General features: G+C 39.2%; 1 protein-coding gene across 1 annotated transcript in view; it reads right to left on the reverse strand.

Annotated features, from left to right (window-relative positions):
- Positions 1-20,095, reverse strand: part of KIF5C (kinesin family member 5C) — a 73,475-nt gene that overhangs the window by 29,422 nt on the left and 23,958 nt on the right. Inside the window, exons 3-11 of the mRNA XM_077784890.2 lie at positions 16,535-16,608; positions 15,754-15,858; positions 13,101-13,149; positions 12,127-12,182; positions 11,178-11,265; positions 8,833-8,957; positions 7,153-7,257; positions 6,700-6,848; positions 2,650-2,798 (exon numbers count right to left, since the gene is read on the reverse strand). Coding sequence (XP_077641016.1) covers positions 2,650-2,798; positions 6,700-6,848; positions 7,153-7,257; positions 8,833-8,957; positions 11,178-11,265; positions 12,127-12,182; positions 13,101-13,149; positions 15,754-15,858; positions 16,535-16,608 — 900 coding nt within the window. The remainder of the gene's footprint in view (positions 1-2,649; positions 2,799-6,699; positions 6,849-7,152; positions 7,258-8,832; positions 8,958-11,177; positions 11,266-12,126; positions 12,183-13,100; positions 13,150-15,753; positions 15,859-16,534; positions 16,609-20,095) is intronic.

The raw sequence follows: 20,095 nt of genomic DNA on the forward strand, positions 1-20,095 counted from the left end.
AATCCTACCATCCCAAACCCATGGATTCTCCAGGATGGTCACTCCTGGGCAGTGAAGGGCTTTGTGCCACTTCCAGGGATACAAATGACAAGGAAATGGTGTGGGAAGGTGGCCACCCTTCTGAGGGTGGTGATCCCATGGAAATGCAAACTCCATGTGGTGCCTCAGATTTTGGCTTTTATTTAATTTTCCAGGTTCTGTGCTGCTTTGGTGTGCAGCTCTGAGCTTCACATTCAGTGTTGGTGAGCAGGGAGACAAAACAATTCCTGCTCCAGCTGGGCACCCAAATGATCCAAATCTCAGCCCAGGAGCACAAACAGCGTGGGCTGGAGAGAGAAAAACAAGCAGGGTGGGACTGCCTGGGCTGGAGCTGGAATGGGACAATGAACTCCAAGGTGCCAATGGAGCAGAACTGATCATTTTGTGACCAATCATCCATTTTTTGGGACCATTTTGGGTCATTTGGGTGCAGCCCTGGCTGGGCTCTGGTGCTGCCCAAGGTGGATCCATGGAGGATATCAATTTAATAAATCCTTGAATAAATCCCTGTTTATTCTGTGGCTCTGTCCAGCCTTGCTCTAGCTCAGCCTTCTCAAGGTATCACAGGGACTCTGTGAGGTCTTTTCCAACCTTGATGATCCCATAAAATCCAGCAGCACATTGATCATTAAAAGCAGAGAACTCCTGTCTCCTCTTTCACTCCCTTGATAAATCAGGATTAGCTCCATGGATTACCAGAGGTGTAAAAAACGAGGAAAACCTCCCAAATTCCAGCCTAAAATCTGCTGCATTTAAATATCTCTTCCTCCAGGGATTTCCAGCTCCAGGATGGACCAGCACAGCCATGTTTAAAACAATATTCAACTTTTGCCTTGCAAATTCCAGCACAAACACCAACTTCCAGAGGTTGCCAGTGCACAGCAGACACATTCCCTACAAAAATCCTTGTCCCCAAGGAATATTTCCTTTTGGAACAGCCCTGGGTTACAATTACAGGCTCAGAGATGAGGGATGGGTGAGCTGCTCACGGCAGGAATTAAATCCACCCTCACCAGAGGCTGGGGAAACCCCTGGATGCTGCACACGTTGCTCAGGGGGTGGGAAAGGTGAAGGTTTTTCCCTTTTCCAGGACAAAAACTCCAATATTTTAGCTCCTGAAAGCTTTACCAGCCATTCCTTTTGCCAGTTTATCTCACTGGCAGGGGAACGGGTCAACAGGACCAATAGATCAAAGCCCAGAAAGGCTGAGTGAGGCCCCAGAGCAAAACAAAAAGGGCAAAACAAAAGCACAACCAATGAAGTAGATGATTTTTTTTCCCCCAGTTTAAAACATGTAAAAAGTGGATTTTGAAATCAAGCAGCATGACCTCTATCGAGGTACTTCACTCCAAATATTTTCTGCCCTATTTCTGAAGGCTTGATGGTATTTTCTATTATTCATGAGGGAAATGTGAATTGATTTTTTTTGCTGTTGGTGCAGAGAAGGAAAGGTGGGTTTGGTTACAATTCAGGGCCTTGTACACAAAAAATTCTCCTCAGGCTGTGGAGAATCCACCAGGATAAACATTTTGGGATTAAACATTCCCAAAAATGAATGTTTAATTTCTCATTCACTGGATGAGAACCTCCTGCCTGCAAAACACAGAAAAATTGAGCACCTGGAAGCTGAAATGCTCAGCTCACCCTTTTAATTTGCAGAATAAATCCTCAATTCCTGGAATAAGCTGTACCCATGGAATATTATCCAAGATGGGATTGCTGGGACAATTCCCTCTGTAAAAAGCTTCCATCCTTCCAGAGGATGGGAGTGCACAAGGTCAGAGAAGAAATCAATAATCTTTTGAATGCATTGCTGGGTAACAGCAGCACCCAGGGAGGGGAGGAGGATATTTAAACAAAAGGATCCATCCAGGACTTTCTAAAAAAAAAAAATAAGCTTTGGTTTGGGGGTTTGGTTTTTTGTTGTTGCTTGATTTTTAAAATGTGAAATAAACAATTCAAACTAAGGCTGGTTTGCTGAAATTGTCTGCCAGCGTTCCAGATTAAATTAGATTTTTAAAGTTTGGTTTTCAATAAGAATTCTTTCATTTTGTGTATCCATATTCTGTCTCCTGTACCATCCTACAGATGATGTCACAACCTTGAACAGCAATTCCACACGTTTCTAATCAGAAAAGTGTCTGTTCTCAACAAAAATGTTCATTTAGAAGCCACAGGAGCAGACAAATGGTGATTCTTCTAAGCAGATGCCACTCCCTAAAGGATTAATTATTCTAATGTGAAATTCAATTATAAAAAAATCCCCAAACCCAAGGTCCAATTACCTTAAAGCACAACGATTCTCATGCCTGAGGAGCAGAGTTATTAAAAAAAAAAAAGAAAAAAAAAATATAATGACATTTTTCCTTTTTTTATTACTATCATTATGTGTGCTTTACCCTGCACTCACTCATTTTGGCATTTTCACTGGTTTCTCTCACAAATGGCTGCTGATTTGCCTGATTTTTGCTTCTTCACCTTCCATTATTATTATGAAGTGTGAGTTATAATGTGAATTTAGGTTCAGTGGCCAGACACAATTAATAAAAATTGTGATTTAGGGCAAGGATTCAACACAGACACATCCAGCTCCCAGTTTTTGGCACCCACCATTCCTCCACCTGTTCAGCTCCAGCTCCAGGTGCTGGATAACATTCTTTAAACTCTTGTTTTTGTCCTTCTCCTTCTCATACTTCTTCTTCCACTCCTCTGCTGTCAGCTCCAGGTTCACAGACACCGTGTTCTTGATGGTCTTGGCCCTGCAAACAAATCCCAGGGCAGCTGCTTTGGGGATTTTAGCCCACTGCAACAGTGGGGATTGGGGATTTTTCCATCATACGGAGGGAAATGAACGGGGAAATTGTGGATTCCCCATCCCTGGAAGTGTTCAGGGGAGGAAAGAAAGGGGGGAGGAAAGAAAGGAGAAAAAAGGAAAGGAGAAAAGGAAAGAAGGGAAAGGAAAGAGGAGAAAGAGAGAAAAGGAAAAGGAAAGAGAAAAGGAAAGAGAGAAAAGGAAAGAGAGAAAAGGAAAGAGAGAAAAGGAAAACAAAGGGAAAATGGAAAAGGGAAAGGGGAAAAATGAAAGGAGGAAAAGGAAAGGGGGAAAAGGAAAGGGGGAAAAGGAAATGGGAAAAGGAGAGGGGGAAAAGAAGAGGGGGAAAGAAAAGGAGAGGGGGAAAAGGAAAGGGGAGAAAGGAAAAGGGAGAAAGGAAAGGGGAAAAAGGAAAGGGGGAAAAGGAAAGGGGAAAAGAAAATGGAAAAAGGAGAGGGGAAAAAGGAGAGGGGAAAAAGGTAAAAGGTAAAAGGTAAAAGGTAAAAGGTAAAAGGTAAAATGAAAGGATTCTCCCTAGGCAAAAAGTATCCCAAATTTCAAGCCTCCTAACAAACACCACCACTTCATTATTCTGAAAGTGCTCAGCTCCAACCCAACCAATTGTGCCAGGAAATGCAAAGCAAGCAGAAAACAATGCCCAGCACCTACTCCAGCAAATCCACATTGAAAAGGGAAACCAAACCAATCACAATGAATTAAGAAAGCCTCAGATCTTTGCCCTTCACTGCTCAGACACCGAGTCCCTCCAAATGCCTCCAGTGCTGTTGAATAAAGCAGAGGATAAGGAAAAGGATAACAGATAAACCCTCAGCAGTTTATAAAGCTCCAGTGATTTGCACTCTGTGGCAAGCAGGACTTTTATTACCTTAAAAGTACTTTTTAAATAAGCCTATGCTTTTAAAATAATTTCCTAATGGTCAGGGTTTACACTTTGTCTCTGCTAAAAGCACAGCTCAGGTTTCCACTCATTTAACTGTACCAGGGGGGAAAAAAAGCCCCACCACACCAGGAAGTTTCTCCAGATGATGGATGAAGCCCTTACTGACAACTAAAATTAAAAATGAGATAAAAACCACGAGAAAAGATGGAGTAGAAAAAGAAAAAGCTGATTCACTACTATCAAAGGGGCACTTGTACAGTTTGATTGGTACAAGGGCTCCTCTGAAGATGGATTTCATTCCTGACATTTACTTTAATGGTGACATAAGTCTTTCTTTTCCCAGGAAAAATCAGCAATCAGCCATGAGTCATGGACCTTCCCTTTAATGCCACTGAGGTCCTCAATTGTGTCACATCAGAAAATGAGACACAACAACCCAAAAGCCTGGAAAAGAAGCCCCATTCCCACCATTCCCACCCCAAAATCCTGGCAGAGAACATTGTGCATGGATAATCCATGGGCTGCTGTGCACAGAGCTCCAGTCCTCCCTGGGAAATAGAAATTATTTCCATCCTGACAAATTCAGTGCTGCCCATGAGGAGCTCCTCACAAATATTTCCCTGTTTTCCCAGTTCTTGCACTTCCATCCTGGTCCTCAGCGAGGATCACCCTTAAAATGTTCCCCCTCCCAGGAAACTGTTGAATATTTAGCCAGGATGTGCAGAGTCAGTCAGAAAACTGCCTTGCTACCCCAAAAAAGGCAGATTTTATTGGTTACTGGAAAGAGGAATGAAGCCAGGAGGAATGCAAACTGAAACTGAACTTGGAAGCTGGAGCTCGGAGTTGTCCACGCTCTTGATTTCATTCCTGCCTCTCAGGATGTTTGTTTTTGCTCAGCACATGACCTGATCAACAGAAGTTTGCATCTTCAATAGCTAAAAATCATGTTTTCAGCTCACGATGGGGAAAAAAAAAAAAAAATCTACAAAGCAACTCTTGAACCTGATTTTTCTCCTGGCCACTGCCTCTTTTTGCAGTCCAGAAACTCCACGTGGTGCAAAACAGCCCAGTTTTAAACAAAGCTATTGTATCCTCAAATTGTTCAGCTCTTCAAACACTCCTAACTTGCCAGTATTTTTCCCTTCTGCTGCTACACAAATCAAACAAAACGAGTAATTTTCCAAAGGACCCGAGTTCTCCTCAATTACCACAAAAGCAGTAATTACATAATGAGCCTGACCCATTTCTGCAAACCTTCCCAATGCATTTTATATCACTCTTGTCAATAAACATACATGGAAATTTTCTTTCTGGATCCTTCCATGCTTTGTGTTGCTGAATTGTCCAGATGCTCCAAACATCAGGTCCATGAGCTACCATGGCAAGCTCTCAAAGCTGACAACATTACAGAGCCCACACTCTTGAATTTTCCTAATTTTTAAACCAATAACAATGATTTAAAACCTTTCACAGCCATAACAATGATCCCTGAGGTGGAATTCAAGGAGAAGACACCTCTTAAAAGCATCAACAGCACTGTCAGATAAAACAAAATTGAATTTTTCCACAGAAAACTGCCCAGTGCCTTTATCTTTCTTAGCAGGCCAAAAATGAGATGTGGTGGAAAACAACCCATTTTCACAGCAAGACAAAGGTATTGTGTTCTACAACTGCTAAATTTTATTTTTCACAGTCCTACCTTGCTGGTATTTTTCCTTTCTGCTGCCACACAAAAATAAACAAAATTTGGATTTTCTCAATAAACCAAAACTGCCTTTTTTCCACAGAAAACTGTCCGGTGATTTTATCTTCCCCATAAAATTTCAAGGAATTTGTGGATATTCTCAGTTCAGACAGAGAGGAAAAGAGAAATATTTTTTCCCAGGCTTAGCCTGGTAGAAATCTTTCTCTTTTTCTCTCTGACTGAACTGAGAATTTCCACACGAATTAAGATGACACTTTCTGCAGGAAGGAATTAAAAAAATCTCTTCTGAACATCCTTCCATGGATTGCCCAACCTTTTCCCACTTTCCAACCCCACTCTGCTCCCAAGCAGAGCAGCTGGCCAGCATTAACCTTGATTTTCCTGGAGGGTTTTCCTGGGATTATTGGGAATAAAGAGACAACCCTCTGAATTTCTCCATTTTTTTACCAACTCCAGAAACGCCAAGCTCTGGATTCCAAAGGAGGATGGATTCATCCAGGCTGGCCCCAGTGGGACTCACCTCTGGCCAAACATCAGTGTGGATTTGGTCTCGGCCTCGTTGAACACGGAGGGGGAGCAGCAGATGACAATGGTGGTCCTGCAGTTCCCCCCCAGGGAATCCTGCAGGATTCCATGGATTGCCCAACCTTTCCCACTTTCCAACCCCACTCACTCTGCTCCCAAGCAGAGCAGCTGCTGGCCAGCATTAACCTTGATTTTCCTGGGATCACTGGGACTAAAGAGACAACCCTCGGAATTTCTCAATTTTTTAACCAAAAATTTCTCCATTTTTTTACCAAAAATTTTTTACTCCAGAAATGCCAAACTCTGGATTCCAAAGGAGGATGGATTCATCCAGGCTGATCCCAGTGGGACTCACCTCTGGCCAAACATCAGTGTGGATTTGGTCTCGGCCTCGTTGAACACGGAGGGGGAGCAGCAGATGACAATGGTGGTCCTGCAGTTCCCCCCCCAGGGAATCCTGCAGGATTCCATGGATTGCCCAACCTTTTCCCACTTTCCAACCCCACTCACTCTGCTCCCAAGCAGAGCAGCTGCTGGCCAGCATTAACCTTGATTTTCCTGGGATCACTGGGACTAAAGAGACAACCCTCGGAATTTCTCCATTTTTTAACCAAAAATTTCTCCATTTTTTTACCAAAAATTTTTTACTGCAGAAATGCCAAACTCTGGATTCCAAAGGAGGATGGATTCATCCAGGCTGATTCCAGTGGGACTCACCTCTGGCCAAACATCAGCGTGGATTTGGTCTCGGCCTCGTTGAACACGGAGGGGGAGCAGCAGATGACGATGGTGGTCCTGCAGTTCCCCCCCAGGGAATCCTGCAGGATCCTGGTCATTTTGCTGTCTCGGTAGGGAACGTGGGTTTTCTAATCCAAAAAGACAAGAACAATTCTTTTAACCAGTGGAGGTGAGCCCACGCTGGCAGGAGTCACAATTTTGTTGTGGTTGTGCCCAAATTTGGAGCTGCTCCACCGCTGAGGATGAACTCCTCGTCTCGGCCAGAACAGCCAAAGTGGCACTGCTTTGTGACAACATTTTGGTTGTTAATGTTTTATTAACAGCCAATATTTTCACCCTTCAGAGCTGAAATCTTAGCTCCTTTCACTCTTTTCCTTTTTTAAAGAAACAGGTAAATAAACCCCCCTCACCAGCCCAGCCAGGATTACTCACAGTTCCCTCTGCCAAGGCCGAGATCACATTGCCCAGGGCAGACAAAGATTTATTGATATTTTTAGCTTCATCCAGAACTGCCCCTTCTGCTCCAGTTTTGCTGACCTGCAAAGAGAGCAGGAAGGAGTCAGGTTCTGCTCCAGCACAGAGCTCCAGCCCTGCAAAGCTGAGCCTAAAGATGCTCCCGGAGGAGCAAAACCTGGCTTAGCTCAGCGTGGGCCAGGAGAATTTTACATCAATTTTTATATCAACTTTTATAACTTTTTTGGTAGTACAAGCCCGGAATAATTCCACTTTTCTCCTACTCCAAGAGCGAGCTGTAATTTTATTTTAATTCATGGAGAATTTTATTCAGGGGAAAGTTTATTCAGGGAGATGTCAGTGCTCACCTGAGGAGATTTGGGAACCACTTGCAAGGCCAAGCTGTTCCCCCAGTGGCCCCAAAATCAGCACCTTGCCTTTTTATGCTTGCAAGGACCAAAAATATATCAAAAATCACAGATTTTATTCATGGCCACTGCCTCCTTTAGCAGGCCAAAAATGACATGTGGCAGAAAGCAATCCAATTTTCACAGCAAGACAAATCTATTGTGTTCTGCAACTTGCTAAATTTTATTTTACACAGTCCTAACTTGCTGGTATTTTTCCTTTCTGCTACTACACAAATAAAACAAAATTTGGGTTTTCTAAAGTGTCCAAATACATGATAAATCTGTATCTTCTTCTCTACATTAAAACTATCTCTATTTTCACCTAAAAATGCCCCACAACATGAAGGAAAAGCAGTTGTGCCTTTTAAGAAGTCAACCTACCCAAGAAATCCATATTTCGGGTTTTCTGTACCATAACAAACCACAAAAGTTGATTTTTCAGAGGAGAGGAGTGCCTGCCCATGCCCTCATTTTGTAAACACCATAAAGAGCTTTTAATTTAACAAATCTGTGCAATCATAGACATGAACATGATTAATTACTCTGACAAATCACTTCTGCATTGTACCCCTGGGTTATCAATTAAGGTGTCCCAAGGAGCAACCCAAAATCCCAATAAAGCTGATTTTGAGCACTCCAGGAGACATCAGAATGAGGATCTGGAAACATTTTTGCATTGCAGCACTGTTCCAAGGCATTACTCTTTTGGTAAATAGATAAAAGTCGTTTTCTGGGGTTTATTTTTCTACATTGGAAAGCAGAAATAGCCACCACAAGCAAGATTCAGGGAGCTTCGAGTAGACTTGAAAACTGCATTAACTGCTGGTATTTCATTCATTTAATATGTGAAATAATTACAAAAAAACACTAGAAACGGGACATGACAATATAAGTAAGTAAATAAGCAATAATATAATAATATAAGCAAGTTAAAATATGTCTAATTTGATAGATTATATAAAAAGTGCATAAATGATAATATTATATATAAACTATATGAAAATTTCATTCCCTTTTCAGCTACACAGATGTAAATGTGAAGGGCTATAACAATACACTGCTTCAACTCACTCCACCATAAATGCAGATTTTTGGGGGGGTTGTTTTCATGCCAATATTCTGATCTGCCCCTTTTCTCCATCCCACATTGAAAAATAAAAATATAAATATCTTTTTTAACGAGAATCTAAGGTGAGAGCTTTGTGAGGCACCCTCACATCCTCAGTGTGGGGGGAAAAGGGGAATTCACCTTCTCACTGCCAGCCAGGTCCACCAGGTAAAGCTTCCCACTGAGCTTCTTCTCCGTTTCCACGTTCTCCTGCTTGATGTTGATGAGGAAGATGCTGTGGCTCCTCGAGCTGTGCTCGTTCATATCTGAAACCACAGGGCACAGCTTCTGTTAAAAATGCCTTTCAAACCTGGCAGGGAATCCCATCCCATCCCAGCTGGCCCCACCAAACCCCCAAATCCCAGAGACGCTGGGCAGGTCTTGGTTTAGCTCCCAGAATCACAGAATTACCAAGTTGGAAGAGAGCTCCAAGATCATCGAGTCCAACCCAGCCCCAAAATCTCACCTCAGCCCTGGCACCCGGTGCCACATCCAGCCTTTGTTAAACACACCCAGGGATGGGGACTCCACCACCTCCCTGGGCAGGACATTCCAGAACTTTATCACTCTTCCCATGAAAAACTTTTCCCTAATATCCAACCTCTATTTCCCGTGGCACAGGCACCTTTCAGGAGCTGTGGGGAGTGCTGGGGTCACCCCTGAGTCTCCTTTTCTCCAGCAGGGCCAAAATGTGTTGTGGTTTGACATGGAAAAAGAAAATTTTCTCGGAAAAAAGAGGTTGATTTGGATATTGACCAACTGAAGGTAGACACGCCACAACAAACCATAACAAAGTTTTTCTCCCAAACACTACCATGTGTAACATAAAAATAACAACTATTTCCTAAAAAATCTGTAACACAAAAAAAACCTCCTCTCTCCCTCAATAAATTAAATACCAATTGTCTGAAAAGTTAACACCTAATTAAAGTCCAGATTATGTCTCACTGTAGTTTATTAAAATTAAATAATAAGAAAAATATGCTTAACGAAGTTTTCATTTTAATCTTTATATAGTTTTTTTTTTCCTAATAACAACTTAATAATTTTTTTTTCTATTATTAAACTTAAGCCTACTCTATTCTCAATTACATTTCACAACATTCAGTTAAAAAATTACATTTTCATAAAGGCATTGTGCCAGCGTCAAACCATGACAGCTGGGCACTTGGATTTATTTAGCCTCATCCTACTGGACTCTGCCCATCCATCCAACCATTCCAGGTGTCCCTGCAGAGCCCTCCTGCCTTCCAACACAGAATCCCAGAATGATGAGGTTGGAAGAGACCTCTAGGATCACCTATGCCCTGACACCTCAGCTAGGCTATAGCACCAAGTGCTTTTTTAAACACACCCAGAGATGGTGATTCTGCCACCTCCCTGGGAAGACAATTCCAGTATTTTATCATTCTTTGGGTGAATTTTTTTTTCCTAATACCCAACCTGTGCCTTCCCTGACCTAGCTGGAGGCTGTGTCCTCTTGTTCTGTCAGTGCTGCCTGGTGGAAGAGACTCACCCCACCTGTGTCACCTCCCTGCAGGGAGCTGTGAGAGCAAAACAGATGGGCACACAATCCTAGCTCAGTGCCAGCTGCAAATTTACCAATTAAAATCTCAATCCCCATCCATGTGGTCAATAAAAACATTGATCAGAGCTGGCCCAGCACAGAGCCCTGCTCAGCACCAGCCTCTGCCCCGCCATCCAGGCAGCTCCAGGAGGGGATCTTGCTTTCAGCACAAGCTTTCATCCAAACCACCCTATTAAATTAAATTTCTGAGTGATTTTTATTGCTTGTGCAGGTGAAAATCCCCCTTTGCCCAGGTAAAACACAGCTGCAGTTTCAGCTTCCACTTGTTTGAAGTTTGGTTGTAACACGTTATGCTGGAATTCCATAAATAATTTCACACTTTCTCGTCTGCTTTCTCCATTTTTGCTGTTACCATAAGCCCACCTCCACCCTTTCCATCAAGATTCATATTTATCTAAATTCCCTTTATCTCCAGACTCAGGGTTTTTTTTTCTTCCCAATTTTCTCCTTGCCATTTCAGCCCAGTTAAATACATTTGTCAAAACATCTCTGGGTGCACCAAAAGCAACAGGTAAAAGGTGCATTTGGGTATTTTTGTTAAAGAAAGTAGCAGAAACTGCAGGAGGAAAAGTTAGTCAGAATAAATTTCTATCCTTATGATGGCAAAAAAAATACATAATATTTGCCAAAGCAAGAAGGCAGAGACAGAGAAGAGAAAGGAGTTAGCCAGGGCATCAAAAGAAATCAAATATCAGAAGAAATAGATAATGTATTATTATAGATTATATATTATATAGTATGTAATATATTATATATATTATATACTATATAATATATAGTATATAATGATATATAATATAAAATAAATATATAAAAATATATCTAAACAATATAAAAATATATTTAATAAATAAACAGGAGTCTAAACATGAAATTCAGGACATCCAGGGACACTCACTTGTCACAGCCACGTGCCTGTTGGCCTTCCCCTCGTCGATGACATCCAGAACTTCCTCAGGGCTGGACACAAACCTTTCTGTGCAGCCCTGGGGACAGGAGGTAGGAGTCAGCAATGTTCATTTAGCACCGTAATTAACGCAGTAATTAGGGAAGCATCAGCATCCCCCAGGGTGGTTGCTGGGGCAATGGACCCGACCCCACCTTCCAGGAGAAACTTGGGAGCCAATTTTTTTCCACAAGGTTAAAGACTCAGTGCAATCCTACACACAGAAATTTTCCACAGAAAACATGTGTGTATAAAACAATATATATTCCTAATTTGGGTTAGACTTCATACCCAACTTAATTTAATTTCATCAACGCCAAGTTAATTTTTCTCCCTCAAACTACAAGACAAAGTGCAAAGTCCTTCTCCCTCAATGCAATATTACTGAATAAATCATCTTATCAAATTCTTTCTTGCTCCTCAAGCTGAGAATAAACAGAAAAACATTAGATAGTCATTATTTACGCTCACATATGTTCATATCAAGCATGTTGCATTCAAGTGAGAGCCCAGAAAGTCAGACAACAAATTCCTAACCCAACCAATCTGTTCTGAATTATTGAGAGATTACAGCACCCATGCAGCAAAATATTAAAGAACAAAATTCCTCGAGTTGTTCTCTTTCATATCTGACATGAAAGGGGAACGGGAATACTTAAAATTTAACAGCATCCTAACAAAATGGCAATGTTCAAAGTCAGGAGAATAAAACAAACATGATCCAAGCCCATTAATATTTCAGGAAACTTGTTTAAACCCAGGAACCAACACAACTTGAACATCCAAGGCTTCACACAGAAGTTGAATTATTTCAGCAAATAACACTGGATGCAAATGGAAATGTGTAAATAATAGCATTTGTGGGTAAAAAGAATATTAAATTATTAAATTATTCTTTTACCTTAACATAGGGAACTCTGTTTTTATCTTCATGTACAGCGAGGTTTGTCTTTGACACTGGAGAGAGACGTGGAGATCATTAGGAACATTCCAGAGGTAATAAATAAATAAAGTGTCAGCTGCAGGCATGACAGACACATTTTGGTGATGGAAATTTGTATTTGAGATCTGCAGTCAGTCCCCGCTCCTTATGAACCTTCAATATTTCCAACACACAGAAATCCTCTCCTGCTCTGTCAATCTTGTACCCATTTATTTAAATTTAACTTTGGGGCACAACAGCTTTTGTTTATTGCTTGGGTGAATTAATAAACTCAGATTAAACTGGATTTTGGCAAAGCAGAGGAGACGGGAGAGCAGCCTGGAATTCAGAGGAGCTCAGAGCTACATTTACAGCCATTTCTACATTTACAGAAATTTCTACCTTTACAGCCATTTCTACCTTTAAGAAATTTCTACATTTACAGCCATTTCTACATTTACAGCCATTTCTACATTTACAGCCACTTCTACCTTTACAGAAATTTCTACCTTTACAGAAATTTCTACATTTGCAACCATTTCTACCTTTACAGAAATTTCCACCTTTACAGCCCTTTCCACCCTCTCACAGGTGAACAAAACCCACTTTTATTAACACACAACATGCAGAGGTAGAGACTTGAGCTGTGAGAGAAGCAGATGCTCCCCAGCAGAGCGCCTGCCAGAAGTGAGGGATAATTCCAAAACACTCCCTGCATTTTAAAATCCGTTTTTTTCATCCTTTTTCCCCTGCAGAACACCCCACCACCTCAGAGCCCTCTGATTCACAACAAAGCTCGTGCTCTGCAGAGGCAGGTGCCCAGGATCAGATGGTTGCAACTGCCCAAATTCTCCAGTTTTAAATTTAATCCCCCCCTAAATAAATAAATAAAATCACTGTTCCCTCCCTCAAGTTTTGGTGCAAAGCTCTGTCAAATAAAACACAGAACTTACCATCAAGCAGGTCCCTTATTTTGTCCAAATAGATCTCAAAGTAGGAAACCTAATTAAATAATCACAAACATCAGGGATTTAAACGTTGCTGATTTAATGCCTTGCTGTCTCTGCATTTCCATCCCTGTCAAAGCACCAAACTAAAAATAAAACCCCACCTCCCACACAGTTTGAATTCCATCTTTCATGGCAACACATTTGTACCTTGAATGATTTACAATTGATCTTCCTCCACTTAACAATGATTCATCAGGAGAGTATACAGAAAAACCCCCAGGCAAACCTTTTTTTTTTTTTTTTTTTTTTTTTGTTGGTAACATAGGCAAAATTGACAAAAAAAATTTAAATTGAACTGAATCAAACCCATCCAGTTCCTGCCATATCTGTGCAGCTGCAGGTTTGGGGATTGTAAAAACTGCACATTGATTTTCACCACCCCCCAAAAAACACAGAGAACCTTTCACCATGCCATTTCCATAAGCCTCAGCAATAAATATTAAATTAAACTTTTAAATGAAGCACATGGGGCGCTTCTGCCTTGAATTAACTCCAAAGAAGAAAATGAAAATGAGCTTTGCTGTAACAGAGACAATTGTCCTCAAAAATAAAAAAAAAAAAAAAGAGATGAAGAATGACTGAATGAATGAGTTTCTCAATAAAAGGGGATTTGACTTGGAGAAGGAAACAGAAATATGTGGGGGGAGTGGGGCCTAACCCTTCCCTAATTAAGGTTTATCCAGATGATTTAGCTGGAACACCACATGGCTGCATTCTAGGTATCAATAAACTCGTGGCATTTTGTAAAGTCTCATTTTCTCTCATTTGAAAAAATAATGTCTGGGCTTTTTACACAGATGAGTTGAACTTTCCACTTAAAACTGCTACTAAATACAAAGATATTTTGCATTTCTGCCTTTACTTCCCCATTTAAAGGCCGACTCTGGACCAGCTGATTCCAACAGCCCAGTTAATATTTTACACTGAGAACCATCACTTTTACAGAGGAGAGACCAAACTCTACATGGATTTCTATTAGACAGGGAGAGGAAAAGAATGTAATTCTCATTAATTCTCAGAGCTTCAATTACTCAATGATTATTAGCTCAGTCATGAGGAGAGTGTGACAGTTTGGTTAAACCCAGGCTGCTGCTGACAGAACATTTCTCTCCCTGACAGCTCCTTGCACAGTCCCACTGCTCAGGCAGCTTTTTTGGGGAGAAATTCATCATTTCTGCTGGGAAATCATTGGAAAAATTCCATGATTTCCAATTGCTGGTGCCCAAGGGCTGTCTGGGGAGTTGCAGCAGCCCCAGGAAAGTTTCCAGAGGAGGGGAGGCATCAGTGGGCACATTCAGAGGGGTCTCTCCATATTTTACAATCCAAAGTCTCTGGAAATATTTAATTTATTTATTCTGCCTGTCCCTCACTGCTGAGCAGGTTCCCAATACATGACCAAGCCCTTCCAGAAGCTGGTTCAGAGGTACAAGATGATGCAAATAATAATTTATAGACAGACAGACATTTCTGTCCTCACACTGATTAACCCTTAAAAATAAAAACTTCTTTTTTACACTGATTAACTTTACAAATATTCCCCCGGGGACACTTCAAGGGATTTAATGCAAATTAAAAAGTCACTTATCTCGAATTTTGGGTACAAAAAGAGCTCTCAGTGAGCAGCAGGAGAAGGGTGCACACCCACCTGTGCTCAGCTACTGCTGGATTTAGGGCTGGCTTAGTTCTGGGGCAGGGATGCCACAAAAAAAAACCCTTTTCCCTGTAATCCATGGAAATGTTACTGATAATCCAATTTTGCTTGGAGAGAAGCTGCAGCCTGAGCCCAGCTCTGCAGAGGGACCAGAGCTCCCCAGGACCCCAAATGGGCAGTGGCAATTCAAGAATTCCCAAATTCAAGAATTCAAGAATTCCCAAATTCAAGAATTCAAGAATTCAAGAACTCAAGAATTCCCAAATTCAAGAATTCAAGAATTTCCAAATTCAAGAACTCAAGAATTTCCAAATTCAAGAATTCCCAAATTCAAGAACTCAAGAATTCCCAAATTCAAGAATTCAAGAATTCAAGAACTCTCAAATTCAGGAATTCCCAGATTCAAGAATTCAAGAATTCCCAAAATCAAGATTTTGGGAAATCACACAGCTGGGATCAAGGATAAAACACAGCACCACCATCAGCAGGAATTCAAAAATCCCTTGTGAACACCCTTGCATGGATTGCCCAAGCTCTCCCCACCTTCAATCCCAAATCCTGGGGACAGGATGTTGGGATTTTCCCAAATGTTGGGATTTCCCCAAATCTCAAGATTTTCCCTGCAGCTCCGTGGTATTTCTGGGCAGCTCTGGAGGAGCTCAGAAAAGCAAATTTTTGGCTGCCCAAGGGCAGCTCCCAGCAAACCTCAGCTGGACACACCCTCATGGAAAAAACCCCAGGAGCAACATCAGGAACAAATTTTGGAATTTGCATCGTAAAAAGGATGGAGAGGAAAAACAAAAAAAAAAACCCCACAGAACATCCCAAAGCAGATTTCCCATGGATCGCTGCCACCCAAGCCATTCCAAAAGAGGTGGCTCCATACAAATTCCAGGTAAAATTCCAGATAGATAAAATTCCAAATAAAATTCCAGGTAAATGGACCTTGATGTGGAACTCCAGGTTCTCGTCCATGGAGTAGATGTGGTCGAAGATGTCGTGTGCAATCCTGGGGATGATTCCCATCAGCTGAGGGTCGTGGAGCTTCCCCTGGACACAAAACCCAAAAGTAATCAGGAAAATTATTATTATTATTATTAACATTATTTTATAATATATAATTATATATATTATAATATATATAACATATATAATATATATTATGTATAATACAATATATAATATATATTTTATATATTGTATTATATATTATATAATAATTTATTATTAACATCATTATTTTATTATATTTAATCATATATATAATATAATATAATATAATATAATATAATATAATATAATATAACATAACATAACATAACATAATATAATATAACATATCATATCATATCATATCATATCATATCATATAAGTAATTTATTTAGATTTATTTAGACAAATCTGTAATTTTTTTTTATTTATTTATATAAACTTGTGATTTATTTAGATTTGTTTAGACAAATTTGGGATTTATTTAGATACAATTTCATTTATTTAGATTAATTTTGAGTTATTTAGATGAATTTTGAGTTATTTAGACCAATTTTGATTTATTTAGACTAATTTGTGATTTATTTAGATAAATTTGTGATTTATTGAGACAAATTTTGATTTATTTAGACAAATTTGTGGTTTATATAGATACAGTTGCGATTTATTTAGATTAATTTTGATTTATTTGGACAAATTTTGATTTGTCCAAAGTGATTTAATTTGGATTTGTACCTCCATGGTGTGTGTTTTTCCTGACGAGGTCTGTCCATAGGCAAAGATGGTGCCATTGTAGCCTTCCAGAACATCTGCAAGAAGGAGGAAAACAATTATTAAAACTCATTCATAACAATTAAAACTCACTAATAACAATTAAAACCCACTAATAACACCCTCAAGCTGAATAATCAGCATTTTTCAAGTCTTCACAGCGCTGAAGGTGAAATAGGAAGTAGTTTGTTGAATAAAAAATGGGAAAAAATTGAGATTTTGAGCTAATTTTAGGCCAAAAAAATTTATAATCAAATCTAAATTAAAGAACTACAGGATTATTGGAATATCTCTCCCTTTTTTGGGAGGAAAATATTTCTGGGCATCAGATATCAGCCAATATATATGTGGAACAAGGGGGAAAAAAAAGCTGGACTGCATTTAAAACCAGAATTTAAAACTAAAGCTGGATTGCATTTAAACCCTGCAGAAAACTCAACAAATTCAAATTAGATATTCTTTAAAATAAACTCCACAGCCTATTTTCTCCTTCTTGATTATATATAAATGCATTCTATTAAATTAATTATATAATATAATGTCTATTTTCTCCTTCTTGATTATATATAAATGCATTCTATTAAATTAATTATATAATATAATGTAATATATATTTTATACTATATTAAATTAATTAGATTCTATTGCATATAATATATATTATATATTAAATTAGTTTGTATTATACATTTTATTTTATATTAATTCAATTATATCGAGCTTTAGTATTCCATAAGAGTTCATTACTAATATTTCAGCTTCATGCCAGATTTGGTTAAATTTAGAAAAAATAGCTTGAATTTTAAAAAAAGGGGGAGAAAGGGAGGAAAAGGAGAAAGGGGGAAAATCAAAGGGGCGGGAGAAAATAGGGGAAAAGGGAAAAATAGGGGAAATAAAGGGGTGAAAAGGGGGAAAAACAAGGGGGAAAATAAATAAGGGGGAAAAATAAAAAGGGGGAAAATAAAAAGGGGGAAAATAAAAAGGGGAAAAATAAGTGAAAGAGGGTGGACAAGGGGAGAAAGGGGGGAAATTTTGAGGGTAAATTTTGAGGGGAAAATTTTGAGGGTAAATTTTGAGGGGAAAATTTTGAGGGGAAGTTTTAAAGGGAAAATTTTGAGGGGAAATTTTGAGGGGAAAATCTGAGGGGAAAATCTGAGGGGAAAAAAGTAGAAAAGGGGGAAAAAGATGGCAAAAATGGGAAAATGGGAAAAATGGGGGTAAGGGGGGAAATGGGGGAAAAAAGAGGGGGAAAATTGGGGAGAAATGGGGAAAAATGGGGAAAAATGGGGGGAAACTGGGGGGAAAATGGGGAGAAAATGGGGAGAAAATGGTGGGAAAAAAGAGGGAAAATGGGGGAAAAATGGGGGGAAAAAGAGGGGGAAATGGGGGGAAAATGGGGAAAAAACAGGGGGGAAATGGGGGATAAAGGTAAAAAAGAAATTATTATGTCCAGGTGAATGCAAGGCACCAGCTGAGCTCATAGCCAAGGGGAAAATAATCTGATTAATAACCCATTAATAACCTGATTAATAGCCCATTAATAGGCCATTAATAACCTGATTAATGAACTAAGAAAATTATCTAAGAAAATTGCTCCGAATTTGCATCAATATTTGCATTTTGCTGGAGGAAGCAGAGATAAGCAATCTACCTTCCCAATTAACAAAACCCACCTTATCCTATTAAAAAAATTAAAAAATAATCGCCCCCTGCATCACCTGCAGTGAAAAGAAGCCAGAGGTGTCAGTTTTGAGGTTATTTCTGGTGGAAGATTTTCCACCTTTAGTCATTGACAAACCATCTGTGCACTGGGCCCAGAAAGAAAAAACCCCTAAAAAAAAATAAAATTAAAAAAAAATTAAAAAAAAAAAAAAAGCTGCACAAAATTCCAAAGGGAAAAAGAGAAAAAAAAATCAGATAAAAAAAGACACTGAAGCGAGATCAGCTGAGATTTTTACATCATTTCCAGAAAAAAAAAGAAAAAGATAAAAAGTCCAATTTTTTTTCTCAATTTCAACTCTCCCCTCAGTGATTTTTGGCACTCAGCTCCCAAGTGAGAGCAAACCCAGCACCCAAAATTAAAACCATTTAAAGCCATTTTCTGCTCCTGCCAGGCCCCAGAAACAGGCACTGAGGGGCTCCAGTGCTCCCAGACTCTCCCAACTCCACGGAATTGTAGGAAAAATGCAAATTCCAGGCACACACATCCAGCTGGGTGGATTCAGGAGATAAAAACTGGGGTTTTGTCAACAGCTTTTATTGTTTTATATTATTTTATATTATTTATATTATATAGTATTATATAATACAATATCATTAGTATTATATTACTTTATATTATTTTATATTTTATATATTATCTATATTATTATATACTTATAATCATATTAAAATGATATTGTTTTGTTATTTATATTATTCAAATTATATTATATTATATTATATTATATTATATTATATTATATTATATTATATTATATTTATTATAATTTTATCATATTTTATCATATTTATATTTCCATTATTATAGTATTTTATATTTCTTATGTTATTATTGTTTTCTTTTATTGTTTTCTTAATTTATTTTATTGTTTCATTCTTTTCCATTTTTATTTTATTTTTATACCACTCCATTGTTTAATTATTTCATTATTTTTACTTTATTTTTTATTATTTATTTTTAACTTTTAATTATTACCATTTTTATATTATTCCATTATTTTACTATTTCATTATTTTATTTTTTATAAATCCCTGCTTTATTCTGTGACTCTATTCTGGGTCAGCCTTCTCAAGGCATCATTTCCCTTTCCACACAGGAACTCTCAGCAAACCCCGCCCAGCAGAAACATTTCACAGGCTGTGCTTAAGCAGGGTTCAAAACTGAGGTTAAATGGGAAATGAAGTTAAAACTGAATTAAAACTGAATTAAAACTGAGTTAAATGGAAATCCCAGTCCAGAGCTCACAAGCATCTCTCCAGGGCTGCTCTGCTCTCCCTCCACCCCTGTCCTGCCCTCTTTTCTTCATCCTTCCCTCCTTGTTCTCTCTTTCTTCTTTTCTTCATCAGGGTTTAAAACTGAGGTTAAATGGGAAATTAAGTTAAAACTGAGTTAAAACTGAGTTAAAACTGAATTAAAACTGAATTAAATGGAAATCCCAGTCCAGAGCTCACGAGCATCTCTCCAGGGCTGCGCTGCTCTCCCTCCACCCCTGTCCTGCCCTCTTTTCTTCATCCTTCCCTCCTTGTTCTTTCTCTTTTCTCCCCCATTTCTTTCTCTTTTTCTTCATCAGGGTTTAAAACTGATGTTAAATGGGAAATGAAGTTAAAACTGAGTTAAAACTGAGTTAAAACTGAATTAAATGGAAATCCCAGTCCAGAGCTCACGAGCATCTCTCCAGGGCTGCTCTGCTCTCCCTCCACCCGTCCTCCCCTCTTTTCTTCATCCTTCCCTCCTTGTTCTTTCTCTTTTCTCCCTCATTTCTTTCTCTTTTTCTTCCCCCCACCAACCCTGCCTTTCAAAAT

The sequence above is a fragment of the Lonchura striata genome, chromosome 7 (genome assembly GCF_050655825.1).
Source record: "Lonchura striata isolate lonStrDom1 chromosome 7, ASM5065582v1, whole genome shotgun sequence".
Taxonomy (NCBI): domain Eukaryota; kingdom Metazoa; phylum Chordata; class Aves; order Passeriformes; family Estrildidae; genus Lonchura; species Lonchura striata.